At 45.6% G+C, this 18,883-nt stretch overlaps 1 protein-coding gene across 1 annotated transcript; it reads right to left on the bottom strand.

Annotated features, from left to right (window-relative positions):
* Nucleotides 1-285: 285 nt before the first annotated feature.
* On the bottom strand, nucleotides 286-1,224 carry LOC142007633 (olfactory receptor 52P1-like). The gene has a single exon (XM_074984320.1). The coding sequence runs from the start codon at nucleotides 1,222-1,224 to the stop codon at nucleotides 286-288; it is 939 nt and encodes a 312-aa protein (XP_074840421.1).
* Between the last annotated feature and the right edge of the window lie 17,659 nt (nucleotides 1,225-18,883).

Here is an 18,883-nt window from a genome sequence, read left to right as displayed (position 1 = left end):
CAGATGCACAGCTTCATATTGTTGAATTCACCAAAAAAAGTCCACACAGCATCTAAGGGAAAACCACATTCTTTCTGACAATGTTTTTTTTCTCGTCATCTGGAAATCATGGAAAGGACTAGTACCAAGTTGGAGAGAGGAGGTAATGGACGGCAGATGGCGGTGATCATCAAAGGGGAGAGCAGTGTCTGGTGATACTGTGAAAAGATGTTAGATGTGAGGAAGTTTTCAGAATGTGAATCTTTCCTCATGTTATTCAGGTTCACATTCAGGGCCTCCAGGTGATCATGTTCTGCAGAGGTATTTGCCCACTTTCTCTCGAAGCTCCTTGGTGTTAACTCCATAAACAATAGGGTTAAACATGGGAGGGGTGACAAAATAGACGTTGGAAAAAATTGTATGAAGATGGGGAGCGACACCCTGATTGAATCGGTAAGACAGAGATGCGAAGAGGCCCGGGGGGTAAGACATCAGTATAACAAGGATGTGGGCTGTGCAGGTACTGAGGGCTTTCTGGTGGGCTTTCTTGGAGGAGATTCTCAGGAGGGCCCTGATGATCAGGCCATAGGACAGGGCAATGAGCATCAGGTCTACTCCAATGACTATAAGGGCCAACACCATGCCATAAATTCTGTTTATTGTGATGTCCCCGCATGACAACTTTGCCACAGCCATGTGGTCACAGAATGTGTGTTGGATCAAGCGGTTGGCACAGAATGGCAGCCTTCTCACGAGCAAGGGCAGAGGAAGAAAGAAGAGAATAGCTCTGATCACACCCACTAGCCCAAGCTTAACTGTCCGGGTGTTGGTGAGGATAGTGCTGTATCTCAGAGGGTTACATATGGCAACGTAGCGATCAAAAGCCATTATTACGAGGATGCCTGAATGCACAATAGAAATCACTTGAAAGAAAAACATCTGGGCAAGGCAGCCATCCAATGTTATGCTTTTCAAATTGAACCAAAATATCGACAGTGTCTTCGGCATGACACTTGTGGACATGCCAATGTCTGTGAGCGCTAGCATGCAGATTAGCAGGTACATTGGCTTGTGCAAGGCCTTCTCAGTCCCTACAATAAACAGAATGGTGAAATTTGCCAACAGGCCAATAACATAGCATGTACAGAAAGGGATGGAAATCCAGATGTGGGAATCTTCCAGGCCAGGGATCCCCAATAGGATAAACATTGAAGGGTCAGAAGATGTGAGGTTAAAATCTGCCATGAAGTGGGTGATGCATGAATGGGGATAAGAAATTGTCAAAGTTCCTGTGAGGGGTGAGAAAGCAGAAAGGTTATTATAACAAATAGCAAGGTAGATATGGGAACTACCCAAGCCAGGTGAGTATATAGTATATTGGGAAAAGAACTTCCACATTAATAATTTAAACCTTTATGCCCTTTGGAGAAAATAGCTTGAGGTCATCAAACATCTAATGAGGTTCAAATTTAGTTCAGGGACCTGGTCATCAGGGTATACAGCTCTGGAAAATTGCAATTGTGGGCAGAAGATCAGGAAAAACTTTGAAATCAGGAGGGGTGGGATGGAGAATTCAGCATAAAAGGAATTGCCAGGAGATCTGTCTGTCAGAGTTTCACCCATCTCTGGACTCCTCCATTTATTACTGGGTGCTCTTTCCATACAGGTTATTGTAGAGCTAATGGAGATCAGGAAAGTTAGGAGAGACTGGGGTTTTTACTTCCTACAAGAGAAGAATAAGAAGGGATATGAGAACAGTATATTAATGCCCAATTCAGGGCTTTTCTACACTACCTCCCTTCTTCGAAGGGAGGATGGTAAGTCGGTTGTTGGGAGTTTATTAACGAAGTGCTTCTCTGCATACAGCACTTCACTATGCAAATCCCCCCATGGGAACTTCGAAGTTTTTAACTCAAGATTTTGAGGCATAAAGGGACTTTGAAAATGCCCAAGCACTTTGAAGTACTGGCGTGTGAGCCATGGCTAGACACGAGCCGGTACTTTGAAGTTTAAAACTTCGAAGTTGCCACGGGGTGGGGTGGGGAATTTGCTTAATATAGTGCTGTATATGTACCACAGCACTTCATTAAAAACCTTCCAACATCCTACTTACCACCCTCTCTTCAAAGGAGGGAGATAGTGTAGACAGCCTCAGCATAGAATGAGAATGTATAATTCCTGTGTCATACTACAAAATCAAGAGGGCATGCAAGTAAACTGAAATATGGTAAATTCAACGCAGACTTCAAACGATTCCTTCATTCAGGGCCATCGAGACTGAGGAACTCATTGCCTCAAGAGTTAGTTGAGGATATGGGAAAAATGAGAATTAGGAAGTGGTTTTAGATTTACATGGAAATGACACTATTCAGTTACAATAGTTATAGCTAAACAAAAAAAGTTTGGGAAACCTAAACACCCAGGTGTTTCAAGTCCTGAATCGATCTACAGCTGTCAGGCTCTAGGGTGACTGCCTCAGGATGAACAACAAGAAGTCCTGTGGCACCTTACAGACTAACAGGTATTTTGGAGCATAAGCTTTCATGGGCAAAGACCTGCTTTGTCAGATGCTTTGTCAGAAAGCTTATGCTCCAAAATATCTGTTTGTCTATAAGGTGCCACAGGACTTCTTGTTGTTCTCGAAAATAAAGACTAACATGGCTACCTCTCTGTTACTTGCCTCAGAATGGTTAGATCAGGCACCCAGTCCACCTACTGCTCAGTTTTTTAGATCTTCTTTTTAAGCACCTGGGGCTGACACTATCAGAGATGGGAGACTGGACTGGGTAGACCGAAGGTCTGGTCCATGATACAATTCCTGTGTTGGAAAGGAGGCACGTTTCCCTTATGGAAATAGAAAATATCCTTCATGGTTATGACTTTCTGCTCAACTGAATAGGCATGAAAGGCCAAGGGACCTGGTATTACGGGCTACAGTCCTGCACCCCTGTTCCTTCTCTTGCTTCTTTTGCATAGCTACGTTCTTGCAGGAACTCAGCTGTGTCTGAGACATAAATTCCAGGTTTAACCTGTCAAGTGTGAGCAGAGAAATGTGTCAAGAACTCAGCTGCTCACCCTTCGGAAGCCCAAACATTAAGACTGCAAATGACAAACATATTGGAGGACGGTAAATATTGATGATAAGGTAGCATAAAGTACAGAAATTGAGGAACTGTAAATGTTGAAGTGGACAGGTCACTGATTGAGAGAAATCTGGATTGGTCGGTAAACATAGTTAAAACAAATAATGCATGTTGTACACCAACTATATAGGGTGACCATACTTCCTTATGCTGACTAAGGGACAGCTAGGAAAATTACTCATATTCATGTGAGTTACATGCTACTCAATGAGAACGATGTAATAGAAGTATCTAAGTTAGCATCAAGTTGACAGAGTCCCTGTTAAAGGTATTTTTTCAAAAAAAAAACAACTCTTAGATACCCACTCTTCCCTTTTAAGGTTTGCATGGGAACAGGTCTCTCTCTCTATAACACACACACACACACACACACACACACACACAAAACTCTCTCATGGGAGGCTGGGAGGTAGCTGACGGACCTGAGCCAACCATGCTGCTTACGTCCTTGAGACAAACACCCACCTCCAGGTACCTGGCACTTCTTGTGGTAGCACGTGTGGGACAAACAGGGTCACAGCCCTTCCCTCCCCAGATTTCTGTGAGGGTTCATGCCAGAAGATGGTCAGCACTAGCCTATCAGCACTTGGCAGGAGGGACAGGACAGGAGCTGCTTCCAGGAGCAGGGCATGTAGGTGGAGGATAGGGATGACCTCTCCCACGTTTCTGAAGAACTCATCTCTTCCCTTCCCCTGACCTATTCCCCTATGGCTAGAAGCAGCTTGTTCCTTCCTGCCCACAGAAAGAGAGCCACCACCTCCAAGCTCTTCAGACACCACTGTGGCTATGTTGCCTGAAGCCCTTGCAGTCAGGATCCCTAGGCCTTGGTACACAAGGCATCCTTAAGGATTAATGCCTACTTGCCCACACAGGAGCCAAGAGACAGGAGGCAGCTGGTTCTGTCAGTGGACAGCAGGACTGTGGAGGATGTTAGGGGACAAAGCAGCCTCACCGGCCAGGGAGCAGGACCTGACATAGGGGCACGGTGTGAAGGTGGTGCTAAACACCTGCCTGGGGGAGCTGCTGCAGAGCCGGTGGGGTTGGGACACAAGGAGCTTCCTCGCACTCACTCCAGAGCTCAGCCAGACTGTGTGGGGCTTTGGCTCATGCAGGAATTGGCTTCTCCTGGACAACTTCCTGGGCCTGAGGGTCTTAAGCTTTTCCTGGCTGCCAGCCCAGCCAGAGGCAGTGTGGGGAGGAAGGAGCCTGCCAGCCAGGCTGTCGGAGAGGTAAATGATCTGCCTAGGGGCTTGTTCTCCCCAGTGCTGGAAGCAGCAGCCGCACTGCTGGGGGTGTAGGCAGGTACAGCAGGGCTGTGGGGGGAAGGGACACAGCAGAGACAGGACAGTGAGGGGATGCACCTGTAAAGGGCCCAGGGGTGGGCAGCATGTACTCACCAGCCCCTGCAACAAGAAGCCAGTGCTGACTGGCAGGGGACCTGTGGTAAGTGGGGTCTGCTGCCCAGGGGAAAGCCAGCAGCAGGGACTGCACGAATGGACCAGCGGGGGAAAGGGATGGCCCCACGCGCTGCAGCTTTGCCAAACACCCTCAGATTTTTACACCCATTCATCTTCAGCCCCTGACCCACCATTCACCGATAGTGGATGGGCGGTGGGGGAGCAAAGATGCAGCCAGCAGGAGGACACGCTCGTGCTGATGGGAGGGGACAGACAGCAAATAACATCTTTGTTTAAAAAAAAAAAGAAGGTACATGAGCCAGAGGGCTTAAATTTTGGCCTGTCCCTTTAAAAACGGTACATTTTGGTCATCCTAAATGATCTACGTCTAGGGAACAAAGAATGCAGGTGATGCTTACGTGATTGGGGATTGTCATTAGAAACGTAGGGATTGTAAACAAGGTTCGGGGATCTGAGAGAGAATCAAGTAAACCAGATATGCAAGTGGGAGTCTGTGACCAAAAGAGACAATATGGTCCTTGGCTCACGACTTGTTACCTCTCTTTGATATTCCACTTCGTATTTTCCCTCTCTAATTGGCACTAGTCTGACTGCTGCTGGAATCCTGAGTCCAGGTCTGGTGCCGATGATTTAGTATGGAGGTTGTTGTGTTAAAAAGGGTTCAGAGAAGAGTCCCAACAACTGGCAAAAGATTAGAAATCCTGCCTGACAGTGCAGGCCTTGGAGATCTCACTCGGTTTGTTTAAACAAAGATGGATCTAGGGTGACTGGAAATCAGTCAGTAAGTAATGATACTAAATGAGGGGGAGAGGTTGATATGCTGGAAGGGATAAGAGAGTCCAGAGAGACCTGGGCAAATGGGAGGATTGGGCCAAAATTAATCTGATGAGGTTCAACAAGGAGAAGTGCAAAGTCCTCAGTTTGGGAAAGAGGAATCCCATAAACAACTACAGTCTGGGAACTGACTGTCTAAGTAGAAATTCTGCAGAAAAGCACCTGGGCATTACAGTGGATGAGAAGCTGGATATGAGCCAACAGTGTGCCCTTATAGCCAAGAAAGCTAATGTCTTATTTGGATTCATTAGTAGCAGTGTTGCCAGTAGATCTAAGGAAGTGATTATTCCCCTTTATTTGACATTGGTGAGTCCTTATTTGGAGTATTGCTTCCAATTCTGGGCCCCACTTCACAGAAAACTTTCCCCTGGAGAGACTCCAGAGGAGGGCAACAAAAATGATGAGGGGGCTGGAATTTGACTCATGAAGCGAGGCTGAGGGATTTGGGTTTATTTAGTCTACAGAAGAGAGGAGTGGGGGCGGGGTGGGGGGAGGGGAGGCGATTTGACAGTAGCCTTCAACTACCTGAAGGTGGTTTCCAAAGAGGATAGAAGCTACTCTCAGTAGTGACAGATGATAGAATGGGGAGCAAAGGGCTCAACTTACAGTGGAGGAGGTCTAGGTTGGATATTAGGAAAAGCTATTTCACTAGGAGGATGGTGAAGCACTGGAATGGGTTACTAGGGAGATGGTAGAATCTCCTTCCTTCGAGGTTTTAACTCCCAGCTTGACAAAGTGCTGTGTGGGATGATTTGGCTGGGATTGGTCCTGCTTCCAGCAGTTGACTATACTTGATAAACTCCTGAGATCCCTTCCAACCCTGTGATTCTATGACTTTATATCTACACATGGAATATATATACTTCACCTGACACACACACACACACACTTTTCAGCCTATCACACCAAGATGTAACAGGATCTAATGACTTGAAGATGAAGTTAAAGCCTGGAAATAAAAGACAACCTTTTTAAAAAGATGCAAATACTTAACCTTTGAAATGATTTACCAATGGTCTTGGCAGATACTGAGAATTTTAAATTAATATTGGATGCTTCCTTCATGATCTGCTCTAGGAATCATTCCAGGGACATTCTTAGGCCTGAGTTATACAGGTTAGGGGAAATCACACCAGATGAGAACAATGATCTCTTCTGGTCTTGGAAGCTAAAATCATGTCCCCAGTAGTTAGCTGGATTCATATTTCCTGCCAGCTCTTCCATGAACCCACTGCAGCCATTTGTTCTGCTCATGATTTTTTGAACTTAAACCTATGAAGAGGAGTGTCGCCGAGAGGAAGCCCTGTTATTTTGTATCTTCACACAAAAAAAGGCAGTCCTGTATCACTTTATAGACTAACAAAATAATTTATGAGGTGATGAGCTTTTGTGGGGCAGACCCACTTCTTTAGATCTTGAAATAGTGCTGGAAGTGACCTGGTAGGATGAATATATTACAGAGAGATAGAAAAAAAAGTGAAAACTGAGAAATCAGCTGCTGCAACAGCAACGAAAGGTCCTGTGGCACCTTATAGACTAACAGAAAAGTTTTGAGCATGAGCTTTCATGAGCACAGACTCAAATCATCAGATGCTGGTCTTGGAAATCTGCAGGGCCAGGTATAAGTAAGCCAGAGCAAGGCTGGGAATAACAAGGTTAGCTCAAGTGTCGGAGGGGTAGCCGTGTTAGTCTGGATCTGTAACAGCAACAAAGGGTCCTGTGGCACCTTATAGACTGACAGAAAAGTTTTGAGCATGAGCTTTTGTGAGCACAGACTCACTTCATCAGATGCTGGTCTTGGAAATCTGCAGGGCCAGGTATAAATAAGCCAGAGCAAGGGTGGGGATAACAAGGTTAGCTCAGTCAGCAAGGGTGAGGCTTATTACCAGCAGTTGATCTGGAGGTATGAACACCAAGGGAGGGGAAGCTGCTTCTGTATTTAGCCAGACATGTGCCACGAAGCCTCTTACTACAGGACAAGCCCAAGAGAGAAACCAACAGAACACCATTAGCCATCACCTACAGTCCTCAGCTAAAACCTATACAGCGCATCATCAGGGATTTACAACCCATCCTGGACAATGATCCCCTACTTTCACAGGCCTTGGGAGGCAGAACAGTCCTTACCCACAGACAACCTGCCAACCTGAAGCAAATCCTAACCAGCAACTATACACCGCACCACAGTCACTCGAACTCAGGGACCCATCCATGCAACAAACCTCATTGCCAGCTCTGCCCACATATCTACACCAGCAACACCATTACAGGACCTAACCAGATCAGCCACACCATCGTGGGTTCATTCAGCTGCACCTCTACCAATATAATTTATGCCATCATGTGCTGGCAATGCCCCTCTGCTATATACATCGGACAAACTGGACAGTCTCTATGTAAAAGAATAAACGCACACAAATCAGATATCAGAAATGGCAATATACAAAAACCCGTAGGAGAGCACTTCAATCTCCCAGGCCACACAGTAGCAGACTTAAAAGTCGCTGTCCTACAGCAAAGAAATTTCAGGACCAGACTCCAAAGAGAAATTTCTGAGCTACAATTCATCTGCAAATTCGACACCCTCAGCTCAGGCTTAAACAAAGACTGTGAATGGCTGGCTAAATACAGAAGGAGCTTCCCCTCCCTTGGTGTTCACACCTCCAGATCAACTGCTGGTAGTAAGCCTCACCCTTGGTGACTGAGCTAACCTTGTTATCCCCACCCTTGTTCTGGCTTATTTATACCTGGCGCTGCAGATTTCCAAGATCAACGTCTGATGAAGTGAGTCTGTGCTCACGAAAGCTCATGCTCAAAACTTTTCTGTTAGTCTATAAGGTGCCACAGGACCCTTTGTTGCTGTTACAGATCCAGACTAACACGGCTACCCCTCCGATACTTACTGCAAGTGTCTGTTAAGTTAAGTGACTTGCCTGAGACAACAGACACTTGCAGTAAGTAATTCCACCTCTCTGTGATGCTTCTCTCCATAGGTTTAAATTCAAAACAATCATAAATAGAACAAATGCCTGCAGAGAGTTTAGGGAAGAGCTGGCAGGAAATATTAATCCAGTTGACTCCTGGGGACATGATTTTGGCTTCCAAGGCCGGAGGAGACCATTTTTCTCATCTGGTGTGATTTCCCCTCACCTGAAAAACTCAGGCCTCCGAATTTCCCCAAAATGATTCCCAGAGCAGATCATTAAAAGAAGCATCCAGCTTTAATCCTGCCACTTCACTTTCAGCACTATTTCCAGATTTGAAGAAGTAGGTCTCACTCACAAAAACTCGTCACCTAATAAATTATTGTTAGTCTTTAAAGTGCTACATGGCTGCTTATTTTTGTTCTAAGGAGAGAACACCTCCTGTGCCTCTTTGAAAAAGTCATAATGGGTGTGTGTTTCAGAAGAGGGAGAGGTCCCATCAGACACTGCACCAGTGAAAGTTTTGAGTCTGAAAAGAATGACATTTTTAACCCATTAAATTTCTTCTGTCAGGAATCACTGTATCATAGACTCATAGAAGATTAGGGTGGAAGAGACATCAGGAGCACATCTAGTGCAAGCCCGAACACAAAGCAGAACCAAAACCAACTAAAAAAAAAATCTAAGGATGGAGATGCGAGAACATCTGAAGGCAGCCCCATTTCAGGGTTTCCAACATCCAGCCTACACCTTCCCCATCACAACTTGAGGCCATTGCTGCTTCATCTGTCATCTGCCACCACTGAGAACAGCTTCACACCATCTTCTTTGGAAACCACATTCAAGTAATTGGAAGGTTCCTCTGAAATACCCGCTAATTCTTCTCTTTTGCAGAGTAAATAAACCCAGTTCACTAGGTGTCTCCTCATAACACATGTGCTCCAGCTCTAATCATCATCATCCTAATCATGATCCTTGCCCTCTGCTAGATTCCCACCAATCTGTCCATATCCTTCCTGGAATGGGGGTGGGGGTCAGAAAACTGGAATGTACAACACTCGCCATTCATGATTTAAATACCTACACGGCAAATGATCAAATGTCTCATTATGCTGATTTAATGACATCACAATAAAATCTGTCATATGCCTAAAGTTACATTACCACAAAAACGAAAGTTGGAAACAAAGGGGAGGAAGCAGTGTGAGACCCAGGCTGCGGTTTTGTAGCTGGCCACAGCAGAGCACATCCAGAGACCCAGCCCAGCACAGTTAGTGCTGGAAAATATGCCAGGGCTGGCCTTGGTCTAACAACAACCTGCAAAACATTGACTCCAGCAGCACTGCACGCCTGTGTGGGAATATGCTGCTGCCAGTCCCCACAGCCCTCAGTGCTGCCTGCTGGTTTCTGCAAACCCCGGGCATCTTCCAGAATGCTCAGCAGTGCCCACTTCTGTGTGTCCAGCCCCCACCTTACCCCAATGTCCCCAGCACTGTCAGCTGCTCCCTCTACACCCCGGTCAACACCCACATACCTAAGCACTGGACACTTCCCTGTGCACACGTCCATCCCTACACCCACAACCCTGTACTCCCTGCTTCTCCCTGTGCATCCTGCCTGCCACTCCCATAATCACCAGTGCCGCCCACCTGACGAAGCATCCACTCTCTGCCCACGACCTCCGTTTCTGGCAACTTCCCCACATAAACCCATCACCCTGACAACCTCCAGCTCTGCCTCACCAGGTATCCCTCCCCAGGACAAAAGCCATGGGCCAGAAGCCACAGGGACAGCTCGCAGAAACACCTCCTCAGACTAGGTTAAACTCTGTGTCTCCTTGCACTGAGGAAAAGGGAGAGCTCAGCCTGATCTCTCTTTGTGGAGGGTGAAGTGAACCCCAACTGCAGCTCAGCCTGTGAAAACCTGGGTAGATGGACAGGCCTGCTGGAGGGAGAGAGGATATGGGAAATAAAAGGAGCCAATGCGTGTAACTCTTCCATTAAATCCCCAGAGCGTCACTGTACTGCAACCTGTTAGAAACCTGGACACACTGCACAGAGTCTGGCTTTCCCTGCTCTGATGTGCTGATGTTGTCGCAAGGTTTTAGTGGGGTTGCTTGTCAGAGGAGGAATGATCTGGACAGGGTGTCACAGACAACATGCCAAGGTGCGGTCCTCATTTTCGATCAATGTGAGACACCCGTCACCCTCGGAGGCTTCATGACACCTCTTTGGTCTGTGTATGTGGCAGGCTGCCCGTTCCCTGTTTGGCCCGGTTTCAGGACTCAGTGACGTTGTGATTGGATATTACATGTCCTGCTGTCCTGTCCTCTCCTCCTGACTGTGTGCCCTGCTGAGTCGTATTCAGTGAGGTTTACAATGCCACCTACTGTCTTCTAAGCCAGAACAAAAGCTTTCATTGTTACAGGTTTTACTTCCTGCCATGCACTCCAGACCCAGAGGTGCACTGGCACAGTAAAAGCAGCCCTGCCAATCCCCTGCTTTTTTCTTTTATTTTTTTTCCTATTTGTTCTGAACCTCTAAGCCCCTGAGTTTGAGATTTCAGCAACTCTCCTGACAGATTGTCTTTGATGTAATGAGGTTACCCCTTCTTCCACAGTGTCTGGCATGACACCATCTGAAGATAATGGAGGTTCATGGAAACTATAAGTGAGGCAATTTCTGTAAATCCCTGTATATGGGTCTCATAGGGTGACTGCCTGACGGTGTTGAGAATTTCCATTTGATTTCAAGGGGATCTGATTCACCCTAAGTGACTAACTTTTGGCTCCAAGCTGCATTTTCCAGGGGTCAGGGTCATGGTACAGATGATGGTATTCTGTTAGGGGGCTGAAAAAGATGGGGGGAAACCCTTAGTTCATGTGGTGCTCTGAGGCTGACTATGAACCAGAGGGGTTTCAAACCACATGTTCCCTGGTGTTGCTCTTAGAGAGGACAGAGACATTCTGGCATGACCCAGTGAAGGCAAAACGTGAGAGCAGACTCTGACCAGCATGTGAAGCATTTTTGCTGTAAGTCATGTGGTGCCAGAGATACCCACTGCTGAGACTGTGACTGTAGCACCCAACAGGGCAATGGAGTGGTTATGTTACAAGAACAATTAGTGAACACAAATAGAAAAAATACAGAACACTGAAACAAATAGAAAAATGCAGGAATGGACAAGGAACTGATATTTAAAATATTGTTTAAATAATTTCCAATCATGTTAGCTTCAATTTTACCACAAAATTCCTTGTGTTTCTCTGAGAACACTAAGCAGTGCAATGCACTCTTCTCGTGCGTGCCTGCCCGGAGGGTGCTTGAATGAACCCTGAAAGCCTTCCTGAGCCCTCAGCTCTAACTTAAATGCGGAAAGAGGCAACTCACCAAAATGATGCTCAGCACAGAGAAGAAAGCCCCATACTGTGGCAGAAAGGCAAAGAATCAGTGTATGAGTTACATGTGTCTGAAAGTCAGTCTGCTGGACCGCAAGATTTATATTTCCTCTGTACAGTCCTTGTAGATTCTCAGGTTGGCAGAACTCCAGAGAATTCCCTTGGCTCCACGAGCAGTGAGAAGAGCAGAAAATAGACGCTGGAGAATTACAGCTTCAGAAGCTCCTCTGGGTCTCAAAATATAATTAGCCAATTTCAGGAAGTTAGATGGTCTTGGCAAACAGAGTTCTGCAGGCTGTTCAGCCTGGCAATCTACAGTGCCATTTATTTTTTCCCTTCAACTAATCTATGGCCTTCCCACTAAGTGTGAGAATGGTACAACAGGGCACTGGACCAAAAACAGGTTAAATCTGTCATAACATACCAGGCTTGCCATTCGGATACACCTTCCACTTGTCTCTGAAAAGTCACGGCCAGCCTGTGGAGGCCATTACATAATCCTGAACTGGTACAAGGTGAAAGGCCTGGGGGTTGGGGGTAGAAAAAATGCAATTATATCTCTTTGTGTGTTAAAAGGTGGAAACAGATTGGACAACTTCACACAATTCTAATAGTTCATCTACTCTCTGCAACAGGTGAGCCTCAGCTGGATTGATTTTTCAGAAATGTGATGCAGGAACGGGTTGTGTTTCCTGCCTTGGAACTATTACAGTGGGATTTCTCCACTCATTTCTTTGTCCATCACTACTAGAACCAAAATGACCTGGAGGTCATCTGACATGGAATCCCACATTTTATGAAGGAACTGCCATGGAGTTTGCCTGAAGTGCTGCCCTGTGGCCATTTCACTGAGGTGATATTTTAGCAACGTGTGCCCAACTGGGGTGACATGACAATGGTAGAGGTATCAAACTTTTGCAGCTGTTTATTTTCCTTTGGCTACACTCACAGAATAATAAATGTGGAAAGGACCTTGAGAGGCCATCAAGTCCAGTCCCCTGCTCTCATGGGAAGACCAAGCACCATATAGATCATCCCTGAGAGATGCCTGTCCAACTTGTCTTAAGAATCTTCAATAATGGAGGTCCCGTGACTTCCCCAGACAACTTATTCCAGACTTTAACCACTCTGACAGTTGTGAAGTTTTTCCTAATGTCCAACTGTGGTGTGGCCAGTGCCTATTCCAAGGAGACATGTCCCATCACAGCCTTTCTGTGGCTCAGGCCCTCAGGCTCAGTGGCCTAGTCCTTTGTGTTCAGGCCCAGTGGCCTAGTCATTCAGGCCCAGGAGTCTCATCCTTTGCAGGAGACAAGTCACTTGATCATTGTCTTCGGCCCACTCACTGTGGGGCACTTGGCACTAGCCACTGTCGTCAGATGGGATACTGGGCAAGATGGACCTTCATTCTGACCCAGTAATGGTCGTTGTTATGTTCTTATGTTTTTATCTGGGCTCAGCAGCCTAGTCACTCAAGGACAGGCCTCAGCAGCCTAGTCACTCGCAATCCTGGTCCTCGGGCTTCTGCTCCTGAGCCAGGATGCAAGCTCCTTCCCCTCTGCTGGCTAGCCCCTGGCTGTCTCTCCTCTGGCCTTCATAATCAGGCTGAGGCTGGAGCATGCCCAGCAAGGCAATGGAGATGGAGACTTCTCCAACCAATAAGCCTGGCATGTAAGGGGTGGGTATACCCCATGACACTAACCTAAACCTCACTTGCTGCACATTAAGCCTGCTGCTTCCTGTCCTATCATCAGAGCTTAAGGAGAATAGTTTTTCTCCCTCCTCCTTGTCAAATCCTTTTAGGTGCTTGAAAGGTGCTATTAAGTCCCTCTGTCTTCTCTTTTCCAAACTAAACAAACTCAGTTCTTTCAGTCTTCCTTCACTGGTCACTTCTTCTTGACCTTTAATCTTTTTTTTCCCTCCTTCTCTGTTTCCTTTCCACTTTCTCCACATGTTTCTTGAAATGTATTGCCCAGAACTGGACACAATACTCCAGTTGGGGCCAAATCAGCACAGAGTAGAGTGGAAGAATGACTTCTCGTGCCTTTCTCACAACACTCCTGTCAAGCACCACAGAATCATGCTTGCTTGTGTCACCTGGGGACTTGGGGGAGGAAATTGTCCACACACTATCTTCCTTCATCATACAAAGGACTTTAAAGTGGGGACTGGAGAGAGATCTATATCTCTTTGCTGAAGTACTGTTCTTAGATGATGGATTCAGGCAGGATGGGGCCGACGCCATACATGCTGATTTTTGTTTTACCAGTTGGGTTGTTCTGTCCCTTCCTGTCCCCACTCTGTCCCCTCCTGCTAAGAAACTTCCCCTAGATCCTATAAGAACATAAGAACATAAGAACACAAGAACGGCCATACTGGGTCAGACCAAAGGTCCATCGAGCCCGGCATCCCATCTGCCGACGGTGGCCAATGCCAGGTGCCCCAGAGAAGGAGAACAGAAGACAATGATCAAGTGATTTATCTCCTGCCATCCATCTGCTGCCCTTGTTCTGAAGGCTAGGGCACCATACTTTATCCCTGGCTAATAGCCATTTATGGACCTAACCTGCAAAAATTTATCAAGCTCTTTTTTAAACCCTAATAGAGTCCTGGCCTTCACAGCCTCCTCGGGCAAGGAGTTCCACAGGTTGACTGTGCGCTGTGTGAAGAAAAATTTCCTTTTATTAGTTTTGAACCTACTACCCATCAATTTCATTTGGTGTCCCCTAGTTCTTGTATTATGGGAAAAGGTAAATAATTTTTCTATATTCACTTTCTCCACACCATTCATGATTTTATATACCTCTATCATATCGCCCCTCAATCGCCTTTTTTCCAAACTGAAAAGTCCCAGTCTCTCTAGCCTCTCCCCATATGGGACCCTTTCCAAGCCCCTAATCATCTTAGTCGCCCTTTTCTGAACCTTTTCTAATGCCAATATATCTTTTTTGAGGTGAGGAGACCACATCTGCACGCAGTACTCGAGATGTGGGCGTACCATAGTTTTATATAGGGGGAGTATGATATCTTTTGTCTTATTATCGATCCCTTTTTTAATAATTCCTAACATCCTATTTGCCTTACTAACTGCCGCTGCACACTGCGTGGATGTCTTCAGAGAACTATCCACTATAACTCCAAGATCCCTTTCATGATCTGTCGTAGCTAAATTTGACCCCATCATGTAGTACGTGTAATTTGGGTTATTTTTTCCAACATGCATCACCTTACACTTACCCACATTAAATTTCATTTGCCATTTTGCTGCCCAATCACTCAGTTTGCTGAGATCTTTTTGTAGTTCTTCACAATCCCTTTTGCTTTTGACTGTCCTGAACAACTTGGTGTCATCTGCAAACTTTGCCACCTCACTGCTTACCTCATTTTCTAGATCATTGATGAACAAGTTGAACAGGATCGGTCCCAGGACTGACCCCTGGGGAACACCACTAGTTACCCTCCTCCATTGTGAAAATTTACCATTTATTCCAACCCTTTGTTTTCTGTCTTTTAACCAATTCCCGATCCATGAAAGGACCTTTCCTCCTATCCCATGACCACCTAATTTACATAAAAGCCTTTTTATGTGGGACCGTGTCAAAGGCTTTCTGGAAATCTAGGTATATTATGTCCACTGGGTGCCCCTTGTCCGCATGTTTATTAACCCCTTCAAAGAACTCTAATAGATTAGTTAGACACGACTTCCCTCTGCAGAAACCATGCTGACTTTTGCCCAACAATTCGTGCTCTTCTATGTGCCTTGCAATTTTACTCTTTACTAGTGTTTCTACTAATTTGCCTGGTACTGATGTTAAACTTATCGGTCTATAATTGCCAGGATCTCCTCTAGAGCCTTTTTTAAATATTGGTGTTATATTGGCCGTCTTCCAGTCATTTGGTACCAAAGTGGATTTAAAGGATAGGTTACAAACCACTGTTAATAAGTCCGCAATTTCACATTTGAGTTCTTTCAGAACCCTCGGGTGAATGCCGTCTGGTCCTGGAGACTTGTTACTATTCAGCTTATCAATTAATTCCAAAACCTCCTCTAATGTCACTTCAATCTGAGTGAGTTCCTCAGATTTGTCACCTAAAAAGGCTGGCTCAGATTTAGGAACCTCTATAACATCTTCAGCCGTGAAGACTGAAGCAAAGAAATCATTTAATTGCTCCGCAATGGCACTGTCTTCCTTGATCGCTCCTTTTATATCTTTATCATCCAAGGGCCCCACTGCTTTTTTAGCAGGCTTCCTGCTTCTAATGTATTTAAAAAACATTTTACTATCGTTTTTTGAATTTTTGGCTAGCTGTTCCTCAAACTCTTTTTTGGCTTTTCTTACTACATTATGACACTTAATTTGGGAGTGTTTATGTTCCTTTCTATTTTCCTCACTAGGATTTGACTTCCACTTTTTAGAAGCTGCCCTTTTCTCTCTCACTGCCTTTTTAACATGGCTGTTTAGCCATGGTGGTTCTTTGTTAGGTCTCTTACTGTGTTTTTTTATTTGGGGTATACATTTAAGTTGGGCCTCTAGTATGGTGTCTTTAAACAGTTTCCATGCAGCTTCCAGGGATTTTAGTTTAATTACTCTACCTTTTAGTTTCTGTTTAACTAGCTTCCTCATTTTAGTGTAATTCCCCTTTTTGAAATTAAATGCCAGAGTGTTTGACCGCTGCGGTGGTCTTCCCAACCTGACCACCTCCCATTGACTCCCATACACTGACTCCCATGACTTCCCATACACTGACCACCTCCCATTGACTCCTTTCTGCACCCTCCTTTCTCAATGGCAGCAGGGAGATTGTATTTTTGTGAGGGTCTCAGCACGTTTGTACAGTTCTTTATGTTTTGGTGTTTGGCTATGTATCTTTCATGGTTATCTTCATAGCGAGGGGATAATGAGGACTGTGAAGGACCCACTGAGATAATACCAGGCTTGAGATCAAATTTCACTAAAAAAAAACCTGTGGGATTGGAGGGAAGCATGTGGGCTAGAATGGGAGCAAAATTAAAATTAAGTACTCCCATGAGACAAGTAACATGAACACCAGCAGCTGATGCTCTCTGCCCAGCTCACAATCCACTGTCACGGCCAGCAGCAGAACAGAAGTAATGGTGACAATTATATCCCATACTACCCCCTCTGTGCTGCTATTTGCTACAGCATTGCTTTCAAAGCTGTGTTCCTGGCCAGTGGATTCATCTCACTGGCTATCCAGCTCTGGAGGCAGCACTGCCAGCAGTGGGGTGTAGAACTAAGGTGGGCTGGGCCATGCCATGTTACCTGTATAACTGCATTGTTGTTGATAGTGGTGGCAGCAGAGAAGTGTGGGCTTCATTGGTGTGGGAACCTAGAAACCTGCCACCCTTACTTCCTGGCTGTTACTAACAGTGGTGCAGAAGTGGACAATATTGTACCATGCCACCCTTAGTTCTGTGCAGCTTCTGGTGGTGAGAGTACTTTTGGAGTTAGGTTGCCTGCCAGTGGCCGCCAATATCCAGCCACTCAGATCTACATGCCAGCCAGAACATATGCAGGCCCAAAAGTCTTAGGGAGCAGACTGCAGCCTCAGAGAGAAGAAGTAGAAATTTCCATGCTTGTTATGCAGTCCTGGGCACAGTCTTGAATTTTATTAGCACAACAGCAGGTGAACTGTGTTGTCCTTGACTGGTCTTTTCAGACACTGTCCCACATTCCACTAGGGTAAGACAAGCGCTGATGCAGATGGCTTGCACCTGCACTTGGATATGGGAAGCTAGAATCCCGTAACCAGGGCAACCTTGACTCCAGCCCCATGAAAATGTTGAAAGTGGCAGTGAGCCAGTATGAGCCCACTCAGTAAACAGCTAAGGGATGAAATCGCTGTAAGGTTCTGCCCCAAGTTGAGTTTCAATGGGGGCTCTCCACCCCTGGGGTGCCCCTGTCATTTCCCCAGCTGGACCAGCATCTGACACGGCCCTGATGCGAGGCACTTCGGGACTGGAATTCCTTGTGGCAGAAAAGGGACTTATGCATGTCAAAATGTCTCTTATCGAACCATATACGTGTCTGCTCTACTTGTTGGCTTGCTAATGTGTACTAGGTGAATTAACGCCTCTGGCAGCTTGGAGTACATAAACTTAATAAAATACTCGATACTTATTCAGCTCTCTGATGAAGCAAATACCATAATCCTGTCTGACCACGGCCATGTGACTTGATAGGTGGCAATAATATTCCATGTTACGCCTACTCGTACTGGCACAGAAGGGGCAATACCATCACCTTGCACCCTGATTTTTGCACTGTTGCTATCAGTGTGGCAAAACTAATGGGGCAATAATACACCTGACATCCTTACTTCTGTGTTTCTTCATGCAGCAGCCCTGCCTTTGGAGCTGGGTGGCCAGCCCGTTACTGGTTTTCTTGCTAGATAGATATGAACTTTTCTCTCCACTCCCCCCATTCTGATCATCAGAAATCCTGATCTGATTTTGACCAGGTCTAAAGCCAGATTTCCAAGTAACTATGAATTATATGTTCTGTTTTTATTAATTGATCATGAGTGAGTGAACATAGTAGAGTTACAATTGTCTTGATCATATTCTGGGGTGCACACCCCCAAAATCAAGAGTAACACAGCACAGTTCTCAAATACAGTTTCACAGTTCTAACCTATAAGCTGTAGATAGAATGTCTTCAATTCCTGAAGTGACATTCCTGTATTAGCACATTCCAAAGGAAACATTTGGTTTCTCCTTCAGGGTTTGTGCAGGATTGGATACAAAAAAGTCTGATAAATTTTCCTGAACAGGTCACTGTACATATGATCAAGAAATCCACCAGTTTTTTTTTTTGTCTTTTGCTACCAGAAAGAGTGGCTTCAGTCTGTTGAACTGATCTAAACCTTCTTGACACAGAGCTAATGGTGAGCCACTGTGTGAAAGAAACCTCCAGTATCCTTTGATGTTCTAATCATGGAAAGGCTGAGTGACAGGGTGTGTGGAAGCATAACCAGAGGTGCGATTCAGAAAAAAAAATCAGGTGCAGGTCAGTGACTGCAAACTCAGCAAGAGCTGGAATGGTGATGGAATGATAATCATTAGGTGTAAGGAATTTTTCAGACTGCACTTTGACAATGTAGTGCTGAGCTTAGAAATCTAGGACAGAGCAGCTTTTGCTAATGAGGAGATGTATTTTTCTCCTCTTG

The sequence above is a fragment of the Carettochelys insculpta genome, chromosome 1 (assembly GCF_033958435.1).
Source record: "Carettochelys insculpta isolate YL-2023 chromosome 1, ASM3395843v1, whole genome shotgun sequence".
In the NCBI taxonomy this organism is placed as follows: Eukaryota; Metazoa; Chordata; order Testudines; family Carettochelyidae; genus Carettochelys; species Carettochelys insculpta.
This window is presented reverse-complemented; position numbering and strand designations above follow the sequence as displayed.